A 27365-nucleotide genomic window follows, 5' to 3' on the forward strand; every position below is an offset into this window, starting at 1 on the left:
GCCCACAGAAAACAATCCCTTCCCCCCAAAATAACCGAACAAAAAACCAACCAAACAAAAACAACAAAAAACCCCCAAAACACCAAAATACTCAAAATCCATCATCAATTTGACTTAAAGACAAAAATATGAAAATATGTTTCAGCTTTATTACAATTAGTCTTAGGATTTTCCTGCATTCAAAAAGGAATTCTTCTATTAGAATCCCTGGGGCTGGAAAAGCCCTCCCAGCCCACGGAGTCCCAGCTGTGCCCGACCCCACCGTGTCCCCAGCCCTGAGTGCCACTTCCAGGAATTCCCTGGACACCTCCAGGGATGGGCACTGCAAACCTCCCTGGGCACTTCCAAGGCCTGAGCGCCCTTTCCATGGGGAAATTCCTGCTGCTGTCCCCCCTGAGCTGCCCTGGCCCAGCCTGAGGCCGTTCCCTCTCCTCCTGTCCCTGTTCCCTGCCAGCAGAGCCCGACCCCCCCGGCTGTCCCCTCCTGCCAGGGAATTCCAGAGAGGGAAAAGATCCCTCGGGATCCTCCTTTGCTCCAGCCTCAGCCCCTTCCCAGCTCCCTCAGCAATTCTCCAGCCCCTTCCCAGCTCCCTCAGCAATTCTCCAGCCCCTTCCCAGCTCCCTCAGCAATTCTCCAGCCCCTTCCCAGCTCCCTCAGCAATTCTCCAGCCCCTTCCCAGCTCCCTCAGGAATTCTCCAGACTGAGCCCAGCTCCCTCAGGAATTCTCCAGACCCTTCCCAGCTCCCTCAGGAATTCTCCAGCCCCTTCCCAGCTCCCTCAGCAATTCTCCAGACCCTTCCCAGCTCCCTCAGGAATTCTCCAGACCCTTCCCAGCTCCGTTCCCTTCCCTGGACACACTCCAGCCCCACAATGTCTTTCTTACGTTGAAGCACCCAAAACTGGAGATGCCTCAGCAGTACAGGGCATTGGCACTGCCCTAGTCCTGATGGCCACACAAGTTTTGACAAAGGCCAGGTGCCTTTGGCTTTCTTACCCACCTGGGCTCATGTTCACTTTAAAACGGATCTTGAGCTTTGTCAGAAAAGCACAAAGCTGTAATTTCTAAATTTCCTCACAGGTTACACCTATTCTGCTTGTGTTATTTTATAACACTATGAGTGAATTGAAATATTCCTTTCCTAAAACATGACCAAGGGAGATTGACCCAGCTGTCTGACACCTGACTCAACAAGAGACTGATCAGAATTTAGAGGACACAGTCCAGTTTGGTAAAATAGTTGCTTTAAATGGATTTGAGGTCTTAGGAAAAGGAAACAAGAGGAAACAAATGGCAACTTTATTTAGAAGCAGCTTGTAGGATTCATAGGCTAAGTGCAACTTTTTATATAATCATAACTATTGTTTCACAGCTATGGGAGAAAGCTTGGAGTAATTCAATACATTTATCTATCTTAGAACTACTGTAGTAATTTTTACAGTTTTTATTAAGTTAAAATCTTTCCCAATTTGCCAAGTAATAATAAAGGCTTTTCTTGATTATGTTTCCACTGCAGTGTTTCTGAAGTACTCGGGTCAGGGTGTGGCAGCTTTATTTTACAAACACTGACCTGCTGCACCTCGCAGCAATTCCTGTACCAAAGGAAACAGCAAACTGTGTAGCGGTTTCTGTTCAAGCTTAATAAAGAAAAGAACTTCACTGGAAAATATTCTGTTCTGGGCTTCCTGCCACACAGGAAGGGTGTTGAACATGTCAGTGTCCATAATTATTATCAACACAAAAAAATACCAGAAAGCAGCAGTTCAACTCTTAATTCTTTCATATTATCACTTCCAAGACTGAAAGACAATTTAAATCTTCCTCCCCTCATACTCATTTTATGTGTCTGTACATTTCACAGTACAGCTCCAGTTCTGAAGTTTGTGTAACGCTGATGATAAACGACAATTTCATTTCTTTTAGCTTTCATCAGAACTTAGTGATGTAATAGCCACATATTTAATAGTCTTTCTATAAATGGAAAGAGGAAGAGGTTTTAACCTCCTTTTCAAAAGAAAGAAATATTCCATTATAATTTTTTCTCTAGGACTGATAAAAAGATAGAAACATTTCTTGGGCAGGCAAAGGAACTTATAAAAGGCTTTAGTGCACACTCGTGCTTGGAGCTGTTCCTGACAGTGCTGCCCTGACTGCTTGCTCAGTGAGGTCCAGCACAGCCCCAGTGGCAGCATGGAGCTGTCCTGGCCAGGGGATCCCTGAGCAGAGCCCAGCTCTGGCACTGCCACAGGAGCTGTCCTGGCCAGGGGATCCCTGAGCAGCTCTGGCACTGCCACAGGAGCTGTTCTGGACAGGGGATCCCTGAGCAGCTCTGGCACTGCTCACCAGCTTGGATACCACCATGAGCACCTCCTTGTGCGCTGCAACATAAAATGGACCGACCAAAAGCCACCACCAGTCTACTTCAGGCAAATGAGTCCCAGTGGCCATTTGTGACAGGCTATGAAGGCACAAGGTATACTGGTGTTTGCTGAGAAGGGACTGAAGGTATCTGTAACTCTTGGCTGACTTCTCACACTGCAACAGCCTCTGGCAGTGAGATCCTGCACACTGCAAATGCGAATATTAATTTTAACACCGCTAAGAAATTTTTAGGGTTGCTACTGTCACAAATTACTTTTGAAACTATTAATTTCGGCATGAAAATTAAGATTCAAATTTCATCACCCTGCAGAAAATTTTTGTTTAACAATAAGGTATTATGGGTATGAAAACTGTTGATATCAAGAAGACATAACCTAATCCTCACCTTTTAAAAAAATATTAATATTGGATAATGTAAGAACTAATATATCAAGTGTTTGCATTCAGAGCTACCATCTTGAATCAAGCTGTGATTCATCTTAAAGGAAGTTCAAAAATAGAGATGGGAAAGCACACTTATTCTGAAGTTCAAATGTTACAACTTGTGTATTAAGTCAATAAAGATGATCATTATTTTTTAGTATGATACAATGAAAGCCAAAGCATCCCTTTTTCCTTTGTGTTCTTTATATTTAAAAAAAGAAAACACTGACAAAAACTTTAACTGGAGTGTTTTCTTGTAGAACTGCAATTTTTCCCACTTGAATGATCTTTACAAATTAAGGCTGAAATTGATTGCAAATGCAATTTTATTTTTCTTACAGAAATTACCACTTTAGATACACACCCATAAATGTGCTGTGGATTTAAAATGTATTAGTACCTTGGTATTGATAACTGAAACCAAACTCAGACTTTAAAGCCCATTTTTTAATAAAGTACAATTAATCATACCCAACCTGTATGTGCAGGACTTTGTAGCACTGAACACTTTGCTTTGCAGGACTTACAAGGACTGATTCCAATGCTGCATCAATTCTACACTAGCTTTTCTTTCTTTGCCACTAAACCTGCATTTCCAGTCTGGCTTACAGCAGCAGTGCAGACATTCCAAGGGATACAGAATACCAGAATGATGCTTCTGTTTACGCAGGTAACCGAACCCCTTATGTTCAGATTCTAAAACTGATACACGAAACAGCCTGCAGTGGCACTGGGTCACATGCTACAGACACAAACAGTGATGGTTGTTGCAGCAATGCAGGAAGAGACAGCGGTTATCTCCACACACACTGTGAACTGAGGAATTGCTGAAAACGAGGCAGATACCTGTTCCTTTACAGAAGCTAAAATGGTCGTGGCAGTAGTCTCTGGTTCCATGCCTGGGCCTGTGGAAGTTTCCTGCGCTGTCTGCAGCAGCCCCTCCTCCACCATTGGGCTCTGCTCAGGGGCTGGCATTTTGCCTGCAATAACAAGATTTTAAGATAGTTTACATTTTCAGCCAGTGATGTTTAAAATCCAAGTTTTCAGGATTATTAAAATTTTTTTTTTCTAGAGCTTTCCAAACTCAACTAAATTAGTGGAGAACTTTGCATTACTCAATCTGTGTTGTGTGACAGTGTTTCATCTTCACAAACGGAGACCAGAATCACCTATACAACTCAAGGGCTGGGCGGGAGCAAGCAGGCTGCATGATGCTTCAAGATTATTTTCAAAAACACTACTTTCTGGTGTTTAATAAAACTAGCACAATTCAAGATGCATAAAAAATACTAGTGTTAACTATTAAAAACACACAGGATCAGTACAAGTTTACCACATATAGGACAGAAGAATGACATGTTACAGCAGAATGCTTTGCTGAAAGGAACAAACTATGGAAGAGACTAATTATGCTAATAAAAGCTTAATGGGAGCAATGCTTCTAATGCTCTTTTTGCAAAAGAGGAAATTAAAATGCTAAAGTTAAAGCAATTGCCCTGGGCTATGGATAGTACGGAAAGGACTGACAGGATTAGTGTCCAATAATCCCAAGCTGTGTTATTGCAGAGGCAGCACACTAACAATTCCAAGCTATGGAACAAAGCAATGAATTTGTTCAATTATCAAAGTCACTATTAACTAATATTAGAGATAGTTATGAAGTGTGTTTAATGCTTTGAAAACAGCAAGCAAGTGACATTCACAAAGCTTCTACACAGATACCACACTTTAACTTCCTTCAGAAAATAAAGCTTGTGAGGTCTAATACTAGAAATAGTCCATATTTCATTTCAGATTTTCAGAACAAACTCACCCAGTATTCCTAGAGCAGACAAACAGGAACAGATTCCTTCTCCATTCCATTCATTACTGAAAGGGTGAGGACATGCTTAGGCTGCAAATGGGCTGCAAGGCCAGGAACAGACCTGTGAGACCGCTCAGTGTGGGGCTGTACTTGCCACGAGCACCTGAATGAGCAGAGGGCAATGCACAGGATCAGCACACACCCCTGCTGCAGAGCTGTGTCTTGCTGACAGGCTTCAAAGGGGACTTGGGTCGACCCTGGAGGGATCTCTCCTGGGATTGCCAGCCTCTCACAAGGTTTCTCCCTCATGCCTGTATGCAGAGCCCAGGCCAAGGCAAAGCCCTGTGCCATCAGAGGAGTGCTGTGCTGCCATGGGAGAGGTGAGGTGATGGTGTAAGAAGAAGAGCTTTCATTCTGCCCTGTACAGCAGCACATGGGCTGTGAGAGGAATGGCTCCTCTTGAGGCCCATGAGCTCTTCTGGAGCTAGCATGGGGTCTTTATTACCCACCCTGCTCCAGTCTGCTAAAAGAGCTGGTGACACGGTTCATGTGCAGTTTCACATCAGCCAACGAGCAAATCAAACCATTTGAGGGAAACTCAGCTGGCATGAGTGATGAGAGGCAGTGGAGCAGTCACGGGGGCAACCTGTGCTGCAGAAGCCTGGTCACCCACCAGCTTCTACCACTGCAAATGGAGAAAGAAAAGCTGCTTACCAAACACATCAGAGAAGGAGCCCTACTCAGCAAGGCAGGACTTTTCCCCTCAGCACCCTGCAGGTGAAGCACAGGGAGCTGTGCCCCTGTACCTACCCTGAAATAAGCCTACATGAACAACCCATTCTTACTATACATCCACACCATATTTATCTTCTGGAACAAGGCAAAAGAAACTGCACAGAGGTTTCTGCTGTCGGGCCTGCACAAGGACACCTGAGTATGCCAGCTCAGCCACACCAAGAGCCACTCTACCCCCTCACCTTCCCTCCCCACAGACACGGGTCTCCCCTCACCTTCCCTCCCCACAGACATGGCACTGCGAGGACCCCACCACGCTGTCCTCATCCCCAAGTCCCGTGGCCCATGGTGAGTGTTCCCTCCTGTCCCAGCACAGTCAGGGCACCCCAGGGCCCTCCCCTCTCAGCCAAGGTGGCTCCCACAGGGATTCCTCGTGCCCAGCCCAAGCTCCAGGCCTGTGGGTGTGTGGGGCTGCGGGAGACCACCGTCAACTCTGCAACTGGAACAGAACTTACTCTTGACAAATAAATTGATATTAAATGCTACTTGACTTCCAAGGTGCCACAAATTAATAACCAGACATATCTGGCTATTTTCGAAACACTATTTTTATTTGTTTCAGCTTGCAGATACAAAGGCAGCCACAGCGAGCCTGTCACAAGCTGAATGTCAGGGGGGCGCACACCTAAAGCTTCAAGGACTGTTTCTACAGAACCCATTAAACAGCAATTAAGCAAGCAGAATAAAAAACTACCTCTAACAGTACTATAATAGGATTTTGAAAAGTCAAATGTGCAACTTTATGGTTTTAGAAAATAAAAATGGTTTCTTCAAAGTTTTACTTCTGAAAACCAACTCTTTAATCAAGCAGTAAGAACCAAAGGCACAGAATACATGCCACAATTCCATGTGTCATATCTGATTTTTTGTATCACTTCACATACCTACCAAATCATGCCTCTTCTTCATTTAGAAATATCTGCTAAGCAATCTAAAGGACAAGTCTCAAAAACTCACAAGTTACACATGTGCTTCTCTCAGAAGGGGGCTGCTTGTTGGTCTGTGTATCCCACTGCGTCTCCACCTGCACATAACAGGGCAGTGCCTGCTGTAGTTTGTGATTTCCAGGAGAAATACATCAGTGAAACAAACTCAATTTGTTTTTTCCATATTTTTTTCTCTCTTCTCACCCCAACACTGTGAATAACTTCTCAGCCTATCTGTAGTAGATTTCTGTAACAACCCAGTCCAGAAAACATCCCTCTGAGCTGGCTGGAAGGTGTGCTAATTTATTGAAACAGAATATATACCCAGTAATGAGTATCGAATAAAAAATCCAAATAAAAACCAATCAAACTAATTATTAGTGAAAGTGTCAGTGTTAAATGTACATCTATCTCAGTGTTAAGACATGTAATCACAGACCTACACCCTGCCACAGAGGCAGTTGTTTCAACTGATGTTCCTTCAATTAACACATTTCTTGGCAAAGTTACTGATTTTCTAATCTTGATTTCAACATTAAATAAGTGTTGGCTCTGATCCTAAAAACACTTAGGTACACACTTGAGCTAATAAACAAGTTTTCTCATCCCCCCCGATCTCCTGCCAGGCCAGTGGGCTTGGGTGACAGCACAGGAGAGTAAGGGAGAGCATCGGAGAAGCTCTCCAGGGCCCAGCCCCCCGCCACAGCACTGTCTAGGGATGCTGCTTAAGGATAGGAACTTACAAAGTCAAGGCAGGTTCTCATCTTCACCTTGTAGGAACAGGAAATAGCAAGAGCAGGTTTTGTGAGAGCCTTAAAATCTGGTATGAGTAAGAAGTTGAGAAGAGTTAATACAAAACCCTCTTTCTTCCTGACACAAGACTGGGATTAATCCACCCAAAATACTCCCTGAACTTGTGCTATGGCTCACTTGGGGATAGATAACTGATTCATTATTGGAAAAATAGCAACCAGTTTTCATACCTCAAAAAATTAGGTTCTCAGTTATTTTGCCTGTCTCTGGTGTCATGGCTGAGCAATCAGACATCACCCAGAACAGGAGACTGCACCTACATCTTTCCCAGGCTGTCCAAACCCCCATCCTCCACATCCCCATGCTGTAGTTTCCCAGGTCCTGCCCTGGGCTGCTCTCTACACTGATGAATCAGGCAGTACACACAGGTACCATCAGAAATGCACTTTAATGCTTCCCTGCATTCCAGTTCTTTTAATTCTCAAACTGCTCCTGAACATTGAAGATCTAGGATCTCTGTAGCCACAATGAAGACTCAGAAAACGTATTTTACTGTTTATAGCTCTGTTCAGTGCATTTCAACACACCTGACTACATCTTAAAATCACTGAACATCAAAGTTTACACACTAAATTCTCTGCTATTGTATAGAATACATGAGAACTGGAAGATTTAAATGTTCTGGAACGATCTTTCGGTGGATTTTGCAGAACTAAGACTTGGGAATGGTGTAAATGGCTCTAATGTATCTTAAGAGTATAATGTGAGAAGTTTGGAAACATGGAGGACGGTGAGAACTTGCTGTGCATGCCTCTGATAAAAAATAATGTTTTCCAATCACTTAGATAATTTTTCAGGAAAATACTTAAATAGTTCATCTTGTAGCATAAGTCCAAGAAAATTCTTAACACCTATTTTGAAGTTTCAAATTCTCTATTTAGAAGTAAAGGCCAAAAGCAGCTCCAGGCTGGAATGTCCAGATCAAGTGTGCAAGAAGACAAAATTGTTCAGTTTGAAGCCTCCAGTTTGAAATACCCTAAAATGGCTTTAAGAAACCACACAGTAAACCACAGCAGAGCAAACCAAGCCACCATAAAGACTCAGCTTTCCGTCCAGGGAGGGTTTGGCAGGGACCACACCAGGCAATTGTGGCCTTTGCTTAAGCAAACCCCACCTAAGCGGCCCCGTAAGTGCCCCTTCAGAGGAGACAGCCGCCTCCACTGCGCTCCCCCTCTCTGCTCATGTGGCTCACAGGAGCACCCGCTCCTAAAGCCTCGCAGCCCCCTCCTTGCACAGACCCCCTGCACAGGGCTGGGCAGTACCCGGCGGCTCCAGCAGCAGCCAGCCCCGGCTCTCACACTGCTCTCAGCACACGGGCCAGGAGCCTGGGAATGCTTTCTTCAGTGTGGGATGGACTGCTCAAACAGCCCCAAAGCCAGGGAGCTCATCTGACACAGCCATGCTTTTGGGGACAGGATGGGGGTGTGTTCTCCTGAGCCAGCTGATGTTGCAGCCAAGTAATCACTGACACAAAGAAGCAAGAACACACTACTAAGAAGCAGAGGAGAAATACAAGCCATCACTAAACCAAGTGTAGCAGACCATGCTTTAAGTTTTCATTGCCATTAGTCTCCACTCCCCATTTTTCAGTGCTCCTCCTGTTATTTTCTTAGGCATATTCAGACAGCTTTGCCAGTACTCAATAACTCCATTTCTTTTAGTGCAGGCCCAAGGAAAAGCCAGACCTTTTGAGGATTGATACCAGACAGAAGTGGTGTTTTTTAAAAACTTCCTAATCCCTTCCCTTCATATTCCTCATGCCTTCCTTACATTGGTTATTCTTCCAAATTTGCTATGTTCCCTCTTTCTCAGCCTCCCACTGCTCACCTGCAGCCAGTAAGAACAGTCACCAGCACCATTCATGCTGAAGAGGTAATACAGTTCTTACCAACTCTGCCAGCTAGGACACGATGGACTGGATTTATTTCATGAGGACAACATGAGAAAAACAATGGGCAGCCTCTCATCACTGAAAATCCTCACATTTATCTAGCTACAGGGGTAACTCAAGCAACAATAGTAAATTACCAATGATATTAGACAAATACTCATTAGTACAGTGGGGAAAAGCTCCTATAAGTCAAAATCAACTTGCTGGGACACTAACATTATTTACCACATGACGAAGTTATTCTTGCATATCTAGACTTAGACACATCTCAGCTCTTGGTCAAAGACTCTGCTCTTCTCATCCTTTACAGTGTGCATGAAAAGTCAAAACCTAAACAAAACATACCACATGTCTAGTTTTTACAGGAAGGCATGATCAAAATGTATCTGTTTTCAAGTTCCTTCACAGAGCTGTCAGAACACTTCCAGGCAGGAGCAGCTCCCATGGGCTGCACCCTGCTGCAAGGCAGCGTGCTGCTCACTGAAGAACCAGGCAGGGATTCACACGCTCAAGCTTCCTGCAACCGAGCGACTGAGCCACGCTCTGCGTTCTGTCTGCCAGCCTGCAGAATGTGTCTGGATACAGAGGCAGCAGATCACAACTTACCCACTTGCAAAGATGCAAGCAACTAAAAATGGATTCTGTGAAAGATGGCTCCGGCATTTACATAAAAAGCAAATGTATGAAAATGTATTGAAATTTCCAGATGCAGTACGGGAAGATACTCCAAACATCCCACCACGGGCTAGTCACTCTGTTCAGAGATACATTTTCTTTATGGACGTTAGTAGTGCACAAGATCATGCAGACTTAAGGATGAAAGCAGGAAAATAAACATTTATCTGATGAAAACATGGAAGAAACTGACTTCAGTAAGGGCTGGATAAAAACCACCTGCACAGTTGTGCAGATTTTCAAAAAGGAAACCTACACACACCTGACCTGCTGCCTGAGAAATGTGGGAGATGTGTTTGAACTGACTTACCACTATATTTAGCCCTTTTTATTTTATCTAATCCCTTTTTCTTTACAAGATATACTTTTCCTCTTTTTGTTTTGATTTTGTTTTTTACTTAAAAACCATTTGGTACTATGTCCTGATTAAAATCTTAAAATGTACATTACCCTAGCTTTTCAATAAAAATATTTTTATTACAGTTCCTAGGAATAGACAGTTTTGTTTCTTTGGTTTTTTTTTGGTTGATGTCTACATACTTTAACTCCACTCCAGTGAGCAGGCAAGATTCTACATCCACAAATATCTAGTTGTAACATGCTCACGAGACTAATATCTTTTATAGCTTTCAAACTAACCATTCACCAGAAGGCATCAGACATGTACAGCAAGACAATCGTTTTGAATAAAGACATATTTATAGCCACGTCCTTCAAGGCCTGAGGCACTGTCTGTAGCTCACCTGAAAGAAGCCTCTTTGTCATCTGAAGGATGTCTGGAGAGCATTTATACTTTGCAAACATATGAAGTACGAGAAGCTAAATAGCAATAAATAGAGTTTTCAGCAGTTTAAGTCAACAAGGCTCCATGACTTTTTAGTAAGAAGAGACCCCCAAATCTGAACCTTCCCTTTGGGCCATCCCACGTCTGTGTTGCTCTTTTTGCTGAGGTATCCAAATCCACTGCCATTGGACACAGCCTCATCAGAGCACAGTGCTCAAAGCCAGCTCTGCAGATTAGCAGACAGCAGATTGATCTCGAGGGATAAAGTTCAGTCTCTCTTCTATCACAGACTGAGGGGGAGGAGGGACATGCAGCATCACAGAAGGATTTTAGGTTTTCCAAACAGACTGTCAGGTGACAAGGACATTCACCAATTACTCAGTCAGCCATGCACAGAAGGATAAATTCTCAGTTCCGTGTTGGAATAGATGCAATTAACGTAGGCGTGAAGTTCTTCAGAATGACTATCACAGAACAACGTAACTTGCACACTGATGGCTGAGAGCCTGCAGTACAGGCACGCTGCCCTGCGCCCCAGCTCCAAACCTGTACCTGCTCCATCTCCCATCTGAAAACTCCTACAAACAAGCAAATGGCAATTAGAATGAGAATGGCTCGAAGTACAAATGTGACTGCTACCAATCACAGCAACGGCTGCAGCTGCTGTTCAACTTCTACTTGTATTTTCTCCTAGCAACGTTATTGCTGAAGTGTGACTATGTTATTGCTAGAGAGAATGCTCACTACCTGCAGGCAGATGTGCCTCAGCTGGAAGTATTAGCAACCCAAATCTGTGTTATATGCCATTAAAGAAGTATGCTTCTCAATTCTGTCATACAGCACATTTGAAAAAAATTCATTATACAAAAAATTTTCTCAATTACAAAAATTATCAGCTACAGCCCCCATTACAAAAGACAGCTGGAGAGTTACAGACTTCCACAGCTCTCCCTGTTTGGACAATGCCAGTTTTCGAGTGATGTGGAGTCACATGTATCCCTGGGATGGTCTGGAGCTGGACACTACCAACCCTGGTCATACCCTGCCTTTAGAAGCCAGCCCGCTGTGATTCCCCTGGGACAGCTGTGTTCACTGGCACCACAGCCTCCACATCTGCAGGGACAGCCGTGCCTCGGGAACGAGCCACGCACCTGCACCGGCTTGGCTGCCTCTGGCAGGGACAACAGCCCCACTATGCCCCTGCTAAACTGACGATGCTGAAACGCTGCTTTTATTTGGGATACATTTATGAGTTCTTCAGTGCTACCTGTGGATGTTCCTGCCCAAATGACTACTACAGAAATGTCAAATTCTTGCATGCCATAAACGTAGATTGAGGAATATCACTGTTTTCCAATAAGCATAGCATTGGATTAACAAAAGATTTTACTAAAATGAAGTTTTATCAATTACTAAGCTGCAGTTTACTCTTCCTTTTGCCCTGAAATAGAACTGCACAGCAAATCTCTGCTGCCAAGAACACTCTACCTGCAAACTTTTACATTTAAGCAAATTAAGCTCTCTCCTCTTCTGTTCTCCAAGCTAGAAGCTAAAAAAATTTATGTAGAAGCAAAAAATAAGAATTAGACAACAAGCATCTGAGTTTTAAGGCCACAATTACCAATACTTCTATCAATTCTCCAATATCCCAAAGATTAGTATTATTTTTCTGAAGTGTACTTGATTTTGTTTACTTTTCAAAACTGAAAGTACTGGTAGTAGGATTACACATTACTCTATAAAGAATTTAGTATTTCTACTAACACTTTATGAAGAGACGAAGAGTTGTGAACACCAAAATTTACAAATTATATCACATATATAGAGGAGATCAAGGACAACTGAGTAATTTGAGGAAAACCACAAAGAAAGATGAACAAGCCAATGTTGATAAACACAAAATCACATGAACTGTTCCCATCTAAATGATCCATATGCCTTCCTGTAGCAGGGGTAGGTAACAGAAACACAACTACAAAATTAGGCAGGTTCAGGTTAAAGTGTCTGTCTAGGCAGGGAAACCTTTTGCAGAAGTGCCAGAGGAGAAAAAATTCAGGCTAACAGTACATTAAATAATGTCAATAATTGTAACCAGACTCCAAAACAGACATCCACTGGGCAAAATGTAGGCAATCCAGCACACAGCAACAAAAAAATTCAGAGACACAGAAAAGTACATATTGAAGGAATGAAGATTAAGTGTGGAAATGGTCAAGAAGCAGAACAAATACTGAATGAAGGCATGCGGTTCTTTGCTGATGCTCAGTTAAAACAAGGAGAAACTTTAAGAACAGCATTCACAGGCTTCCTGCTGTGTGGCAGAACTGCACCTTTATGCAGCACTACAAGTTCCTAAGATGTGATTTTCTTCTCGCAGTGGAAAAGATTTCTTCCCATAAAATCTGCTAAAGGCATGCAATTTTGTCATGAGATGGCAACATTTTGCATCAAAGTTTACCAGTTGGAGATGCAATTGAAATAGCTTTCCTGCCTCAGCTCCTGAAAGACTGAAAGCATGACTCAAAAGTATTTTAAAAGTTAACATCAAAGGAATCTCAAATAGTTGTCACAACAACATCAATCTTATTTCTGCCTTTAAATTCCCTGCCCCACATTCTAGTCACATGCTAATTCCCGAGTAGGGCAATTAAGCACACCAAAACCAGTATCAGGCACTAGAACTTCAAGTGTTAGGAAAGAGTGTGGGATTGTTTTATAAAATCAACCTTATTTTGTTCTTTGACAAGAGCAGTAGAGAAATACATTTGTGTGAAGCCTTGACGCTGCCACATGGCTTTGTGAGATGCAACCAAGAAAGCCCAGGTGAGAGAACTGGGGAAAAGAGAGGTGACCAGGGCACCTCCTGAGGAAGCTGAAAGCAAAGCAGCAGTTCACTCGCAGCTTGGGAGTGCTCCAGCTGTGCCCAGGCTCCTGGGAGCGCAGCAGAAGTTGGCACTCACGGGCATTCGTAGGGCACGGCTGGGGCAGGGGACACACAAAGCATGCAGAGCTCAGGATCTACAGGAGAATCCAGCTTAAAACAAACAGCAAGCTCAAAACCAGCTGACCCCAACTCCCACCAAACACTGAAGTTTTTGTGTCGACCCCAGCAATACCCCGTTTCACATCACCTCCCACACATAACCCTGCCTCACCCACACTCCAGGTGACGCAGGTGACACAGAGAACCAAGTCCTGCATCGCAGCAGATCCAGCAGAACAACAGCTCTGAGGAAAACACAGAGCTGGGATGCCTGTAATCAAAGCACCTTACCACGGCAAAGGAAAAAAAGGGAAAAGAAAGAAAAGATACCTCACTGATCCTGTCTGCTTCTTTTCCATTTTGCACTGCATTGAAAATGCACAGTCTTCCCACACTGCTTCACTGAAGTTTTGGGCACTCACTTTCAAGCTGGATCAATTGAAAAGTCAGAAGAAAGCAACTAAAGCAATGCAAACTTTATGCAGAAGTTGCTTGTGTTTGGATATAAAGCAAAGACTTTTGGGAAAAGCAGTAACAGCCAAAATACTGAAGTCACTGCAGGAAAGACAAAGCAATAATCAAGGATAATATTTAAGAGCTATAGCTACCTTCTTGCCAGTATCAGACAATATAAATGACATTAATGATGTAAGAGTTGCTGTCTTCTCTAAATGGAATACTGGGGGGGTTCCTCTATGCCCTTTGAAATTCACACAAACATGATTTTTTAGATCATTTCACAACTACACATAACAGAAAAAAATTAAATGTTCACACTTAGGATTTAGATATGCCTGACCGATACTGATTATTAAACACTGATATATTTAAATAAGCAACTCTACCAACAATGAAGATACAAACTCAACCAGTTATTTTCACTATGCTGTAACAAAAATCTCAGAATGAAGGGTTTAAAAATCAGTGATCAAAAGCAAAGTCTCTCAGTAACAAGGAGGGAGCTGGAAAATTATGCAATTTTAAGTCTTAAAAAAATATAATAATTAATTAGTGTTTTAGGGGATTTCCACTTTCAAACCTGAGAAAGCCTGCTCCTGCTTGCTCTCTGCAAGTCCAGGAGAACGTCAATACAACTCAGGAAATACACTCCTGGATGACACCAGCAGAAAAGAATGCACTTCCACCACTTGTGAGATTGCTCTTTATTGCTCTTTTATGTAATGCTTAAGGGGTAATTGTAGTTAGAGGCATATCTTTCCATTTTTAGAATGTCTTACTTCAGCTTCATAAGAATATATGCAATTTCAGCTAGCTGCTGTTGAGCTGTCCTTGCTGGGCGATGTGAAGTGCAGCAGAGCACTGGGCAGGAACAGCTCCAGGCCAAGCAGTGCCGAGCCCCCTTCGGCAGGATCCAGCACTGGAGGAGGAATCCACCAACACCCAAATTACTGTATTGCAGAGCTTGAAAATACTTGGCACACAAACCATTTACGCCACCTAAAATGAACCATTTCAGTAAGGTGCTCCAAGGCAGCTGCTAGTTATCTTCTCAGTATCACAGATAGCATAAATTACAGATTGTAACAGAATGCTTATCCACCTAATTGAATTTTCTTGACTATTTGTGAAAGACCACTTCAAATCCAAAACATTTAAAATGGAGCTTTTCGGCAAGAGCACAGGAGTTCTACAGAGATTCAAACTATTGGTTTTTGTCTGTAACTTAATGTAGGACATTCTCTATTACTTCAGTTCTCATATGACCTGAGAGGTAAAGCTGCAAATACCAGAGCAAATGTGAACATGCCCATCAAGGAGGGGCAAAAGGAGGCTCAAAAATCTACCTTACACATACTGTGTTTAAAAGAAGTGTGTAACACCACAGTTCTTTTGTCAAACCAAAGCCCAATAAAAACTTAATGAAAAATGTCATATATACACACACACACACACATATATATATAGTCTACACATAATTACTTCTTCAAATAAGGTTTTCAAAGAAGTTGCTGCTTTAAAATGGCAAATATGTTTCATAACTTGATTCTCTACAGTAATGCTGCTGGTTAATTCCAAACAATACTCAGCCCATCTTCTGACAAATACAGTCAAAATCTTTTTCTATATGTCTTAAAAGTAGCCCTCAGCAAGGTTATTAGTGCAGACTTCAGATCAGCACATTCCCGTACAGCAGGGTAAACATGCACAGCATTACCTTGTCCCATTTTTATCTGTCCCTAATACTGTTGCTGCTGCTGCCTGTCAACATCCTCTTGGTGAGCCACAGGAAGGATATGCCCAGGAATAAGCAACAATTCCCTTGTCATTTATGGTCACCTTAAAAGACAGCATTTACTTACAACTGAACTGACAGAGTACCCCACCCTTGTGTCTTGGGGTGACATCCTGGAGACCTGCTGCCCTTGGGCACTCAGGGACCCAAGCCGAGCTCACTGGAGGCAGGGCAGCTACCACCCAAACACAGCACTAGGCTGAGCAGAACCATGTCAGGCTGATAATCCAGCCCAGGATCACCCAGGCTTCCTCCCAGGAGTACTGTCCTGCCCCACCCTGCTGCTGTGGCCCAGCACCAGGGTTGGCAGGAGCACCATGGCACTGCTGGTACACCTGTGCCTCTGGGGTCAGGCCTGGCTCCAAGGCCAGAAGCAGTGCCAGGGAGCCAGCCCTCATCTTGGTGAAACTAATCTGATACGCTTTCAAAACCAAGATCACTACCAACACTACCCCTGTCCTGCATAGGAATGAGAAATGAAAACATTTAAAGAAAGGAAAAGGTGGTAGAACTGGCATAGGACAAAGCTCTGACACAAGGCTGGTTACCTGTTCAACACCTGTCACCAACAAACACCATGCAGGGGTGGGACAAGGCTTTAGACTCCATTATCCTCAAGTAAGTCTTCATGAAAATGAAACTGTTTACTGGAATGGCAATATGAACTGCAGGTTTCACACTGAACGCTGAAGAACTGATGACCCAACCTCACCGACAACCTCTTAGCAAAAGATTGAAAAACTTGCACTGGTGCAATGCACAGCATGCTCAAAGCTACCAACTTTCAACAGAAAAAAAGGAAAAAATCTGAAAACATAGAAGTCCAGCTGCCTGAGAAGGTAGCCATTATGCATAAAGGCACACCAGAGAGTGAGCTCTGAATTGGAAGAAGGGAACGAGCTGGCTTACTTACTTCTTTAGTAAGCTATCAATTCACTGTCTTCACAACAGAATTCTGTCGTATTTGCAGTTTAGTAGTTACAATCTTAATCCACCAGTGAATTGTAAGACCCACTGACCAAGGCAAAATTCAAAGGATGGGAACATCATATCACCAAGAGAAGTCATAGAAATTACCTCTCTGGAGGCTGTTTAGTTTTGTAACTGGAGTTCCTTCACATGACAAAGGATATCGGTTACAGCATAACCACTAACTGGTTCAATCTCCCAGAGCAGAGAGAGCTGCTAGTAGTGGCCACTCACACTTTGGGGTGTGATCTCCATTAGAAACAGAAACCACTGGAATCTTGGTCCTGTAAGACCCAGCTGCTCTGGACATCAATGGAGGCATGAATGATCAGCACAGTGGTGGGGCACAGCTATTAATTTAATGGATATGGTGACAAGAAAAAAGCAGTTAAATAAAAAAGATTACTCAACAAACTCAAGCCTAAAAGAATAGAAAAAAAATTAGTTGCTAAAATTGCCATGGAGCATGTCATTATGGACTGATTCAATTTCTAAATGGAAAGATAATTCAAGTAGGCAAAACTGTAACTTAAGTGGTGGATTTGAGAAGAACCAGTCTTACAAAATAGAAAACAATGTGGTGACACGGACCAGCTGAACCCAGCAGAGCTGATGCTCCTGCTCCCAAATAAATCCATAGCTATCCAAAGCAGTGGAAGGGATGACACACAGAGGCATGCAACCAAGTTAACAGAGGATTCCTTATCTGGGAAGCACACCTACATTTAGAAGAGATACAAATGCAAAAGAAGGTTGATGTTCCCTTCCTAGCCTAAGGGGAGAGGAGAAATCTACCTGTCTGCTGCTGTTTTCCAAGTCAAATAATAATGGAGTTATGAGAAAGCTAGAGACAAGCAAGCCAACCAGGGCTTGCTAAAGCAGCACTAACTAAGAATGACAGTAACATCTGTCTGCAGACAAAACACAGCCAGGTAACAGCCCAGCAGGTACCTCAGTCAGACAAAGGTAAACACAGCCTCTCTTGTCAAATGACAGTGATTATGTATGCAGCCTGCTTAAGGGGAGGAAGACAAAAAAATAGAATTAACACAGAGCCCCATCTGGAGAGAAGTTTCTCCACTAGGAATTCCCTTGTCATTAATCACATTTAACACCGGCAAAACAACAGGCCTTCATATCTTCCAAGTTTGGGGGGTTTTGGTAGGCAAGAAGGGCATGGGGCATTAATCTTGCTAATGCTCTTTACGCAAGTCACAGTGACCAAAGAAAGTTTCTGTGACAGGCAGCAAGGTCATCACCAAGCGGTAACTGGAGACAAGAACATAGCTGCTCCTGTGAGATGACCACAGTGATGGCACATGCTATTGCAGAGTGCATCAAAAACACACCTCCAGCAGAGAATCTGAACTGTTGCTGCCATTAGAATGAAATGAAAGTTAACTCAGCACCTGGCACAGGCCTTGTTTATCACATTTCATTAGTTCTGCTGGTCTGCCTGAATTCAAAGGCTGTCATGATGATAAAGAAACCAAATCTTCCCTTTTTTGTCACCAGAAACCTTTCAAAATAGAAACTGAGAAGATACTGTTTTCTATGAATATTTGCGTGTAAAAATATGGATAAGGAAACATTTTAGAAAGACCAAACAGGTCTTAAATGACCATAAAGAAATTCATCACTGTAACTACAAATTAGGAGATTTCCCAGTGAAATGAACATTTTGGAAAAGTAAAAACTATGGCAAATATGTACCATCTGAGATTAGAATTATTGGTGGCTATTTTCTCCACCGTTATAATTGCAGTGTTAGGGTCCATAGAGAGGATTCCTATCATACTGGTACATCTCACTTATTTTTTTCTTATTTTTACAAGTAAAATCATATCTACCTTAAGGGAAGTCAAACTCCTTCAATCAGAGTTAAACCAGCAGAAAATACCTGGCTCCTCTGGGATGTTTACTGTTTTGATTCACATTCTGCTGGCATCTCTGCAACTGGAAAATGTTAAGGTCAAATCAAGGTGATTTGCTTGGTTTCCTCCTGTGGTAGGGCCATTTCAGTTAGGACTATTTAATTAAATATGCACCTGTATCTTCACACAGTAGCTCAACTAACAACCAAAGCTATTCCTGCATTTAGCACCCACCCATAGCACTCCAGCTATGCCAGATACCTCTGCATACCCACAAAATCACACATTCAGGTCCCACCTCATTAAAAGTACAAGCTGGCATGTGAAAACCATTGGTTCAAGTCCCTTTGTCTCCCTCCTCTAGTACTGTGGCAAGACTTCACACCTTGGTTTAAGCTCATCTGGGATAAAGAGGGATCTGACTCTGTCTGCCCAGTGCAGGAACAAGTCAAGGCCACAGCTGCTCTAACCCACCCAAATGAGTATCACAGTTGTAGTTGTGCCATGATAAACAATAACTTGGGGGAGATGCTGATTGTCTCCTACCCAAGTCACTGCACACACAAGTCACCATTCTCTTTGAACCTGCCATGGAAACCCACACAGATCCTACACTGCGGGAAGTTTGGCAGACGTGTTCTTTCACCTAGAAGAAGAAACCATCAATGTCAGCCAAGTGAAAGGCACAGTCACTGCATCTCCCAAAACACACTTCAAGACAAAAGGCAAAACAGAAATAAAGCCGGGGATTAACACCACCTCAGTTTCACAGGCCCACTGCCAGTATCCTGGACAAGATTAATCATAGCAAACACCAGCTTTTGTTTCAAGGAAAACTGGGTGAAAAAACTGATGCACACCTAAAACTGAAAGGATGCCATTAGTGTTCATAAATCTGTGAAGTTGTAAGTCTCACAAATTTAACACAACACCAAAGTGATTCACATTCATATTGAAAAAGTAGACTGGCAAGAAGTCTGAACTTCGGAGCATATGAATCTGTACAGTAAGGGCCTTTGAAGGGCAAACTAAGTCCCCAACACTACAGAACAGAGAGCTGCACACTCCACACACTATGTGAGAGATCAGCCAATGCGTTAACAGGCACTGGATTTTAAAAAACAGCATATCCTCAGTGAAAAGCATTGTCTTCCCACTGAATTGTGCCATTTCAGAGACTGAAAAGATTCAAGTATCACAAGCACATGGTAAAGCAGCTATCCACAAAGCCTTCAGAGCCCCACTGACAGGGACCTGAGCAGTGGATACCCCGGGGCTCTCCCAGCCTCCACAAGGAAATGAGTTGGCTGCACAAACACAGCATCTTCCAGTCTGGAATTACTAGATTCAGCTAAATTATGGGGATGTAATTGTAAAGGAGATATATTCCAGCTTACAGTATCTTTTTAAAAGCTGTGTAAAATGGATAAATACTTGGAAAGAACACCAAGTATTGGCTGTTTCCCAGAAGTTTTTTTCCCCGTATTCTGTAGGGAATCTTTTAAAAGCCCTTAAGTACAAATGATTCTTGCAACAAAAGACATTGCAGAACAGTGGTTATTCATCTGATGTCTAGAACCAACCAAAACTTGATTCTGAAATACAGGTTGAGCAAGCTTAACAGTTTTGAATTTCAACAGACTAAACTCTTCTATAAGGATTTTCACCTCATACCTTGGTGTAAGAAATAATAAAACCCATTGACAAATGTAAATCCAAAATACAGCAGTACAATGGGAGGGTTGATAAAATAAATGTAAAAATTTAGGAAAGTTAAGACGCCTGTTTAGACATCACAAGTATATCCCTACTCTCCTCCTGCCCCAAGCTGTCACAAGCTGCCAGAGCAGAGGCTCTGGGGCTGGTTGTTAATTAGTTCCTGGGCATTAGCAGCATGGCATAGCAGAGCTTTCACATGTAGTATTCATGTTTGTACTAGGGAAAAGGACACACTACCCTTGAATTTCTGGACTTACAAGGCATTTTTGCTTCCAAGATAAAAATCTCTATTCTGGCTATAATTCTGTGCAAGATGCAAACCATTTCAGTCAGCTAGAGGACAGTTTTAAGTCCGGAGTTCAAAGGTAAGGCAGCATCCATGAAATCCTGTGCAAGGAGGGAAACAGCCAAACACAATCCATGCAGCAGCACATCCTGTCTCCCCTTCCTCCAACATGTCTAAGTTTGCCCACTAAAGACTTGGAAGTGAGACAGACAAGTCAAATATTTGGAAAGAAAAGCCTCACAGGAACCCTCACAGGCAGGTGGCTGTTTGCCATGCAGACAACAGTAACAAGCTCTTCCAAAGGCCTGCTTGTGTCAGGGAACCTGAGGGAAGGAAGAACCAACTATCAGCTCCAAGAGAAGCAGGAGCAACTCTAGAAATGACCTGCTCAGAGTTAGCAGTTCTTCATTTTGTGAGAACATTCCATAGCAGCAGAAGGCAGCTGCGGGCCTGTGGAACGAGGCCTTCCTGAGTGCTGCCCAGCTGAAGGAAGCTTCTCACACCAGGACATTCTTCTACAGCGTGATCAATCAGCTCCCATGCACGAGGAAAAAGGTCATGTTTATGCTTCAAAACACACAAAGCGTCTGCACAGCAGAATCACCATGTTTTCACCATGCTCAATCACAACACCAAGTTAGAGAACCGTCAGTTTAGCAAGACAGGATTCAGTAAACTGTGGGAAAACAGCTGCAGCACTTGGTGAAGAGCTGAGGGTTCCAGGTGTTCCTGCAGCACTCGGTGAAGAGCTGAGGGTTCCAGGTGTTCCTGCAGCACTTGGTGAAGAGCTGAGGGTTCCAGGTGTTCCTGCAGCACTCGGTGAAGAGCTGAGGGTTCCAGGTGTTCCTGCAGCACTCGGTGAAGAGCTGAGGGTTCCAGGTGTTCCTGAAGCTCTCGGTGAAGAGCTGAGGGTTCCAGGTGTTCCTGAAGCTCTCGGTGAAGAGCTGAGGGTTCCAGGTGTTCCTGCAGCACTTGGTGAAGAGCTGAGGGTTCCAGGTGTTCCTGCAGCACTTGGTGAAGAGCTGAGGGTTCCAGGTGTTCCTGCAGCAGCCCCAGCCTGGCACAGGGGATCGTTCCTTGGCTCGGTGCACACTGACCTGGGCTCTCATGCAGTCCTTGGCTCCGAGCTGGAGCTGCCGCGGCTGCTCCACCTGCACACGTGTGACCAACACGCCCTGCCCCAGTGCTCACTTTTGAGCTGGCAACGCTTCCAGGTGAAAACATCATCCCACAGTGTGCACTGCTGCACATACAGAGTACTTTTCAACTTTCTAAAAAATCCAACCTGGAATATTGCCATAGAAAACCATTTCTGTTCTGTTGCAATATGACTCCTGTGGCGTATCGAGATGTGGAGAAAACAAAGGAAAATTCTGGAAAAATTGCAATAACTTGAATTATCTTTGCTATCTGAAAAAAAAGTAAGTTCCTTGTTCCTTTAGTATTTCAAATTTCAGCCTGAAATATATTACTATTATATTATATATTAAATCGATATACTAGTAATACAATATTAACATATTAACTTATATTAACTTCTATTAACATATTAACTAATACAATGAACTGTATCACTAAGACAGCATTTGCTGGAATTCTGACAAGGCAAGACTTCCTAAATCTAATATACTTCACACCTCCTAAAAGTGGGAAGTTGTTCAGGCTATATTCTTTTGTATCTACAACAGTAAATAAGATATTTAAAGTCTACCCAATATGAACAGCGGGTAACAGCATTAAGTTTAATAAAAACTGTTATCCTCCTCTACTGTGCAGCTCCATTTCCAGACTGGATCAGTGCAGTTCCCAATGGACAGTCAGTTTTTCCTTTCAGAGCACTCAAGCTGGCCAAAATAAAACTCAGTAGATCACCAGAAAAATTCAATTCCTGGATTCAGAGCACCTTGCTAATTCAACACTTTTTAAGTGCTTATCTTCAGAATGAGCTTTTTGTTTTGGAATTTGGGTCTTTCACTGTTACAGTTTTTTGATTTTATCTCATTGCCAGTACATGATATGGTGATTTTTTTTTCTGCTTACAAATAACCTGTGTTCCACAATTAAATTAAAAAACTCTGAGTGTTGAAAGACTAACTACATCAGCCTGAACAAAAATCATCCTGCAACAGGCAGTGCTCTCCACCAGAACTTCAGAACTTCCTTAAGAAGTATCAAGTTCTTGAACCACATGAAGTTTTTCTGCCAGTCTGTCTATTCTGTGAAGAACACTGAACTAGGTGGTTTTTTTTAAAGTATTCTGGAAAATAATGTATTTAACGGCAGTAAAATTTCCCAAATCTCAGTGTATGCTGTTGCTATGATTTATGCTAAGGAACAACAGCAAAACTAAGAAAACTCAGCATTTTCTTTCATGTGATAGTGCAAATAACACAGAGCAAACACAGGCACATCTCACCAGTCTACAAGCCAGTCTGAGATTTCTGGGTTCAATGTTTTTTCATCTCTCATCCAAAATATCAAAACATGCTCCCAGCAACAAATGATGCACTGTATCAGTCATCTCACTGCCAATATTTTCAATTTCAGCTGAAATATGGAACTGGATATTTTTATTACATTAGTTATGAGGACAAAGCTGGATATGAAGGCTATGGAGCAGCAACAGGTGGCAAGTTCTGTCAGTGTACCTTTGATTAAGGCTGAATCAAATTACACAGCCCAGCAGCCCAGGCTTAGTACTGGCTCACAAGCAGCCTGGATTAGGTGTGTGTTACAAAAAGGCACGTTCTTGGTATCTTCTCCAGTCGCTTCATCAGTTTAAGTTTTGCCTTTCTGCCTATGTCAGCTCTATATGGAGCATGAACTTCCCTCTGCTTCACAGAGGGCCATGTCAATTTGGAGTTTAGGCACCAGTATGATACAGATAAAATCTCCTTTCACAATATACTATAATTTAAATACTGTTGTGTTATTTCTCAATAAGAATATAGGGTAATTTTGTTCTTAAATAAAACATGATGAAAATACTAACTCTTTCTGAGATCTGTTTCCCTATGAACCTTTAGATGCCACACAAGATTTGAGCATGAATTAGAAGACAATTGTTTAACACCATTACATAAACATGCCTGTAGACAGAATGTCTCCAATTAACAGTCCAGTGTTCCACTTGTCCAGAAGCCACTGAAATCAGTTACATTACATATACCTATTATATATATATTATATGTTATATATATATGTATATATTATATACATATTATATTTATACAAAATAAACTTTGGGTTTATTTTGTGAAAGATATTAATGAAATGCTTCAGCTTCAAGCCTGTCACATTGACATGGAAATTAAAGAACTATCATTTGTCTGAAATTGTTTCAGAGAGAGATTATTTGGTTTTATTTTTCACCTATCAGAAATACCTGTACGTTAACAAATGTGCCAATACTTAATTCCTGGGCTACACAACAAGAAGTTCTGCTAAGGCAAGACAGTGAAGGTTTGGAATTGAGAAGTTTCCTTTTGAAGCACCTAGGATGCATTGCCTGCTGCTGCCTTTCTGGAGAAGAGGATAGAAATCCACCACAAACTGGAAATCTCCCGTTCACATCAGATTTCTAGGACAGATGGCATTAAGTAAGATCATATAAAGCAAACTAAGGGACAGATTAGGTGCTTTCTATTTGGACATGTGTAATGCAAACGCTTTTGAGTATATATTTATAAAAACCTGTTAGAGGCATAGCCCAGATGAAAGCCTTTGGCTTGCCATACCACAGACAGAACACGAGGAGCTTTTGATAAGAAGATAAAGACAGGAAAGGTTTTTGGCACCCACAGAAACAAACAGAAATCCAGAAATTTTCTAATGTTTCTTCCTTGTTCCTTACAGCTGTACCTCATGGAACAAAAGGTGATGTTTGGCATGACACCACAGCTCCTTCTTTTCCTCACTTGCTCCCAGACCTCTGCTACTCCTTGCTCTACCTGGCACTAGGAAAACTGTCCCTACCTTCCTTCAGTCCCTCCACCTCTTCCCAGGACATTCTTCCTCTTGTTCCAGCTGCCTCTGGAGGTGGCCCCAGAGTCTAAGGGCATTTCTTGGACCAACCTGCTGCAGCTGTCCCCACTGGCAGCCAGCACAGGTGCCCCAAGACAAGCAAATCCCACCAGGGCTCATTCATGCAGTGCTCCAAGATGTACCTCACTCATCAGGGAATGGCGACCTGGTGCCCTAAACCCTGCACAAGCTCAGCAAACCCTGCAGGCCAGTTCATCCCACAACCTGCACAGGGGCTCTGAACCACCTGCCTCACACATCCCAAAGATCCCAGAGCCACAGGGGAATTTCATTCACTGCCCACAACGACCAACACATGGCACAAACAGTAAATACATTAAAAATCCCCCCACTGAGCTGTGATGCAGAAAGCAAGTTTCAACCTGTACACCTTTAAAGAATTTACAATAGATTCATTCCTTTCTGTTTTTTATTAATGAATTCATCACAATACCAATCAAAACATTAGATCAACTATAATGTTAACTGAAGGTTCACAAAAACACACTACATTACAGTTAGAATACTACATGGGGGAGTTAATTTTACTTATTTCTTGAATAATGATTTTATGACTCTCAAAGTAACAACTCCCAGTTTCATTTTCTCCACTACAATAAAGACATAAATAAATAAATGACATTTTAAAATCAATTAAACAGAAAGTTGACTGGTGTTCAGTTCCTAGTGCTAGGTAAGAAATCTCTAAATCATTGTGCAAAGTAAAAAAAAAGGGGGGGGGAAGATCTCTAAGAGATAGTCATAGAGACATTTTGGAGAAAAATAACAATTCCTTATTCTTAATATATTAAAATTGCTGAAAATGAAAGTAGGAAAACATGTGTAACAGAAGTATGCCTTTTTATAAAAACTCTGTTAAAATGGCACCTTGTTTAAAGATACCATACACAAAGAATGGATTTTCCCCATTTTTTGTTGCCTTTGTTTTCCTGTAAGAGTGGGATCCAAAGAAGAGGATGAGAAAGTTGAAGACAGCCCCAGGCATTCTCCATGGATCCCGCCAGCCAAAGGCTCTGCCCTCCCTCTGGCAGGGAGGAAAAGCAGGGAGAGGCACAGAGAACTGGCCGGGCTGGTTCCTGTCCTGCCCTCGCAGCAGACACCACGCGCTCTTCAGGAAGGAAAGGAGAGCTGACTCACACAGCCCATCCTGAAAGGAGGACAAGCCTGTGCCAGAGTCACCTCCCTGGCCCTGGACACATGGCTGCTCCAAGGCTGACATCCACAGCATCCCTGGCTCTGGACACACAGCTGACATCCACAGCATCCCTGGCCCTGGACACACGGCTGACATCCACAGCATCCCTGGCCCTGGACACACAGCTGACATCCACAGCATCCCTGGCCCTGGACACACAGCTGACATCCACAGCATCCCTGGCTCTGGACACACAGCTGACATCCACAGCATCCCTGGCTCTGGACACACAGCTGACATCCACAGCATCCCTGGCTCTGGACACACAGCTGACATCCACAGCATCCCTGGCTCTGGACACATGGCTGACATCCACAGCATCCCTGGCTCTGGACACACGGCTGACATCCACAGCATCCCTGGCCCTGGACACACAGCTGACATCCACAGCATCCCTGGCTCTGGACACACAGCTGACATCCACAGCATCCCTGGCTCTGGACACACAGCTGACATCCACAGCATCCCTGGCTCTGGACACACAGCTGCTCTAAGGTTGACATCCACAGCCTCCAGCCTCCTATGGCCCAGCTGAGCCGCCATGAGACACCACTCACAGACTCCTCTACTTCAGCCTTCCCTTTAAACGACACAGTCATGGATTCCACTACCAAAAAAGAAAAGGATTAATCTCCTGTGAAAGTGATGGACTCCTTCCTTCCTCCTGAAATCCAGGCCTCTCTTGTCTGCCTGGAAATAAAGGAGACGTACTAAGGGCAGCAAGAGGGAGAGGAGCAAAGGTCTGAACACTGCTGCCAGCTGCAGAGATTTAACTGACAAGACACTGGGATTTTCTTCCATGCAAGCAAAAGCTTTGGGAAGGTCACCGGAGGCAGTTTTTGGCTGTCTTTATCCACCTCCTCCCCTCCCTCTGCAAACCTCCCCCGAGCAGAATAAATGAGTATTCTGTTTGGATAAAAGAACATGAGAAGTTATCCAATGAACTAGGACATGTCACAGGCCTTAGGAAAAGCAGCTGAGAATCGGCAAAGCTCCCAAGCATAGCCAGAGACTGCTCGGTGCCATCATCCCCTCCAGCTCCATTCTCTTTTCCCACCTCATCACTAAAGTTTGAACCAGTTTAATTTTGGACAGACAGTACATGCCATATTCATAAGGATTTGACATCTTATTTTTGCTTGAGAAAAAAACCCACCAACCCTAACCAAAAATGCTGAAAATTCCAGAATTCTGACCTGCACCAACACAGGTTCTGCAGGAGGAGGTGTCCAGGTGCTGGTTGTACAAGGTGGCAGAAGGCGCTGTCCCCGCAGCCTGGCAGGTGACCCCACGGAGCTCCTGGGCCCTCGCAGCCTGCCAGGAAAGCTCTCTGCTCCCAGGACTGCTCTGCTCCACCACACCATGGGCAGCTGAAAAGGAGCACAGCTGCTCATCCACAGCAATTCCATGTAACCCAGCCAGACTCGCTGATCTGACTGAAAATGACAGAAAAGTAACTGACAGCAATACAGACTGTGGCCAATAACAGGCTCACAACTGTGCTTTCCCAGATAAGTATCATGAGCTCTGCTTGCTTTTTTAGGGGCCTT

The 27365-nt window shown here is 43.2% G+C and overlaps 1 protein-coding gene across 11 annotated transcripts in view; it reads right to left on the minus strand.

Annotated features, from left to right (window-relative positions):
• PKP4 (plakophilin 4) overlaps positions 1–27365 on the minus strand; it is a 64424-nt gene that overhangs the window by 34391 nt on the left and 2668 nt on the right. For 7 of the 11 annotated variants that reach the window (XM_088058717.1, XM_014249554.2, XM_088058715.1 and 4 more), the window contains exons 2-3: positions 4617–4770; positions 3650–3783 (exon numbers count right to left, since the gene is read on the minus strand). In XM_088058717.1, coding sequence (XP_087914843.1) covers positions 3650–3778 — 129 coding nt within the window. In that variant the 5' untranslated portion in view covers positions 3779–3783; positions 4617–4770. Of the gene's footprint in view, positions 1–3649; positions 3785–4616; positions 4771–27011; positions 27073–27365 lie in introns of those variants that run through there. The other 4 variants (XM_088058719.1, XM_088058718.1, XM_014249551.2 and 1 more) reach the window with 3 other exon arrangements.

Source organism: Pseudopodoces humilis, chromosome 8 (genome assembly GCF_049639895.1).
Source record: "Pseudopodoces humilis isolate 2021_Gansu_Grassland_sample_001 chromosome 8, ASM4963989v1, whole genome shotgun sequence".
Taxonomy (NCBI): Eukaryota; Metazoa; Chordata; class Aves; order Passeriformes; family Paridae; genus Pseudopodoces; species Pseudopodoces humilis.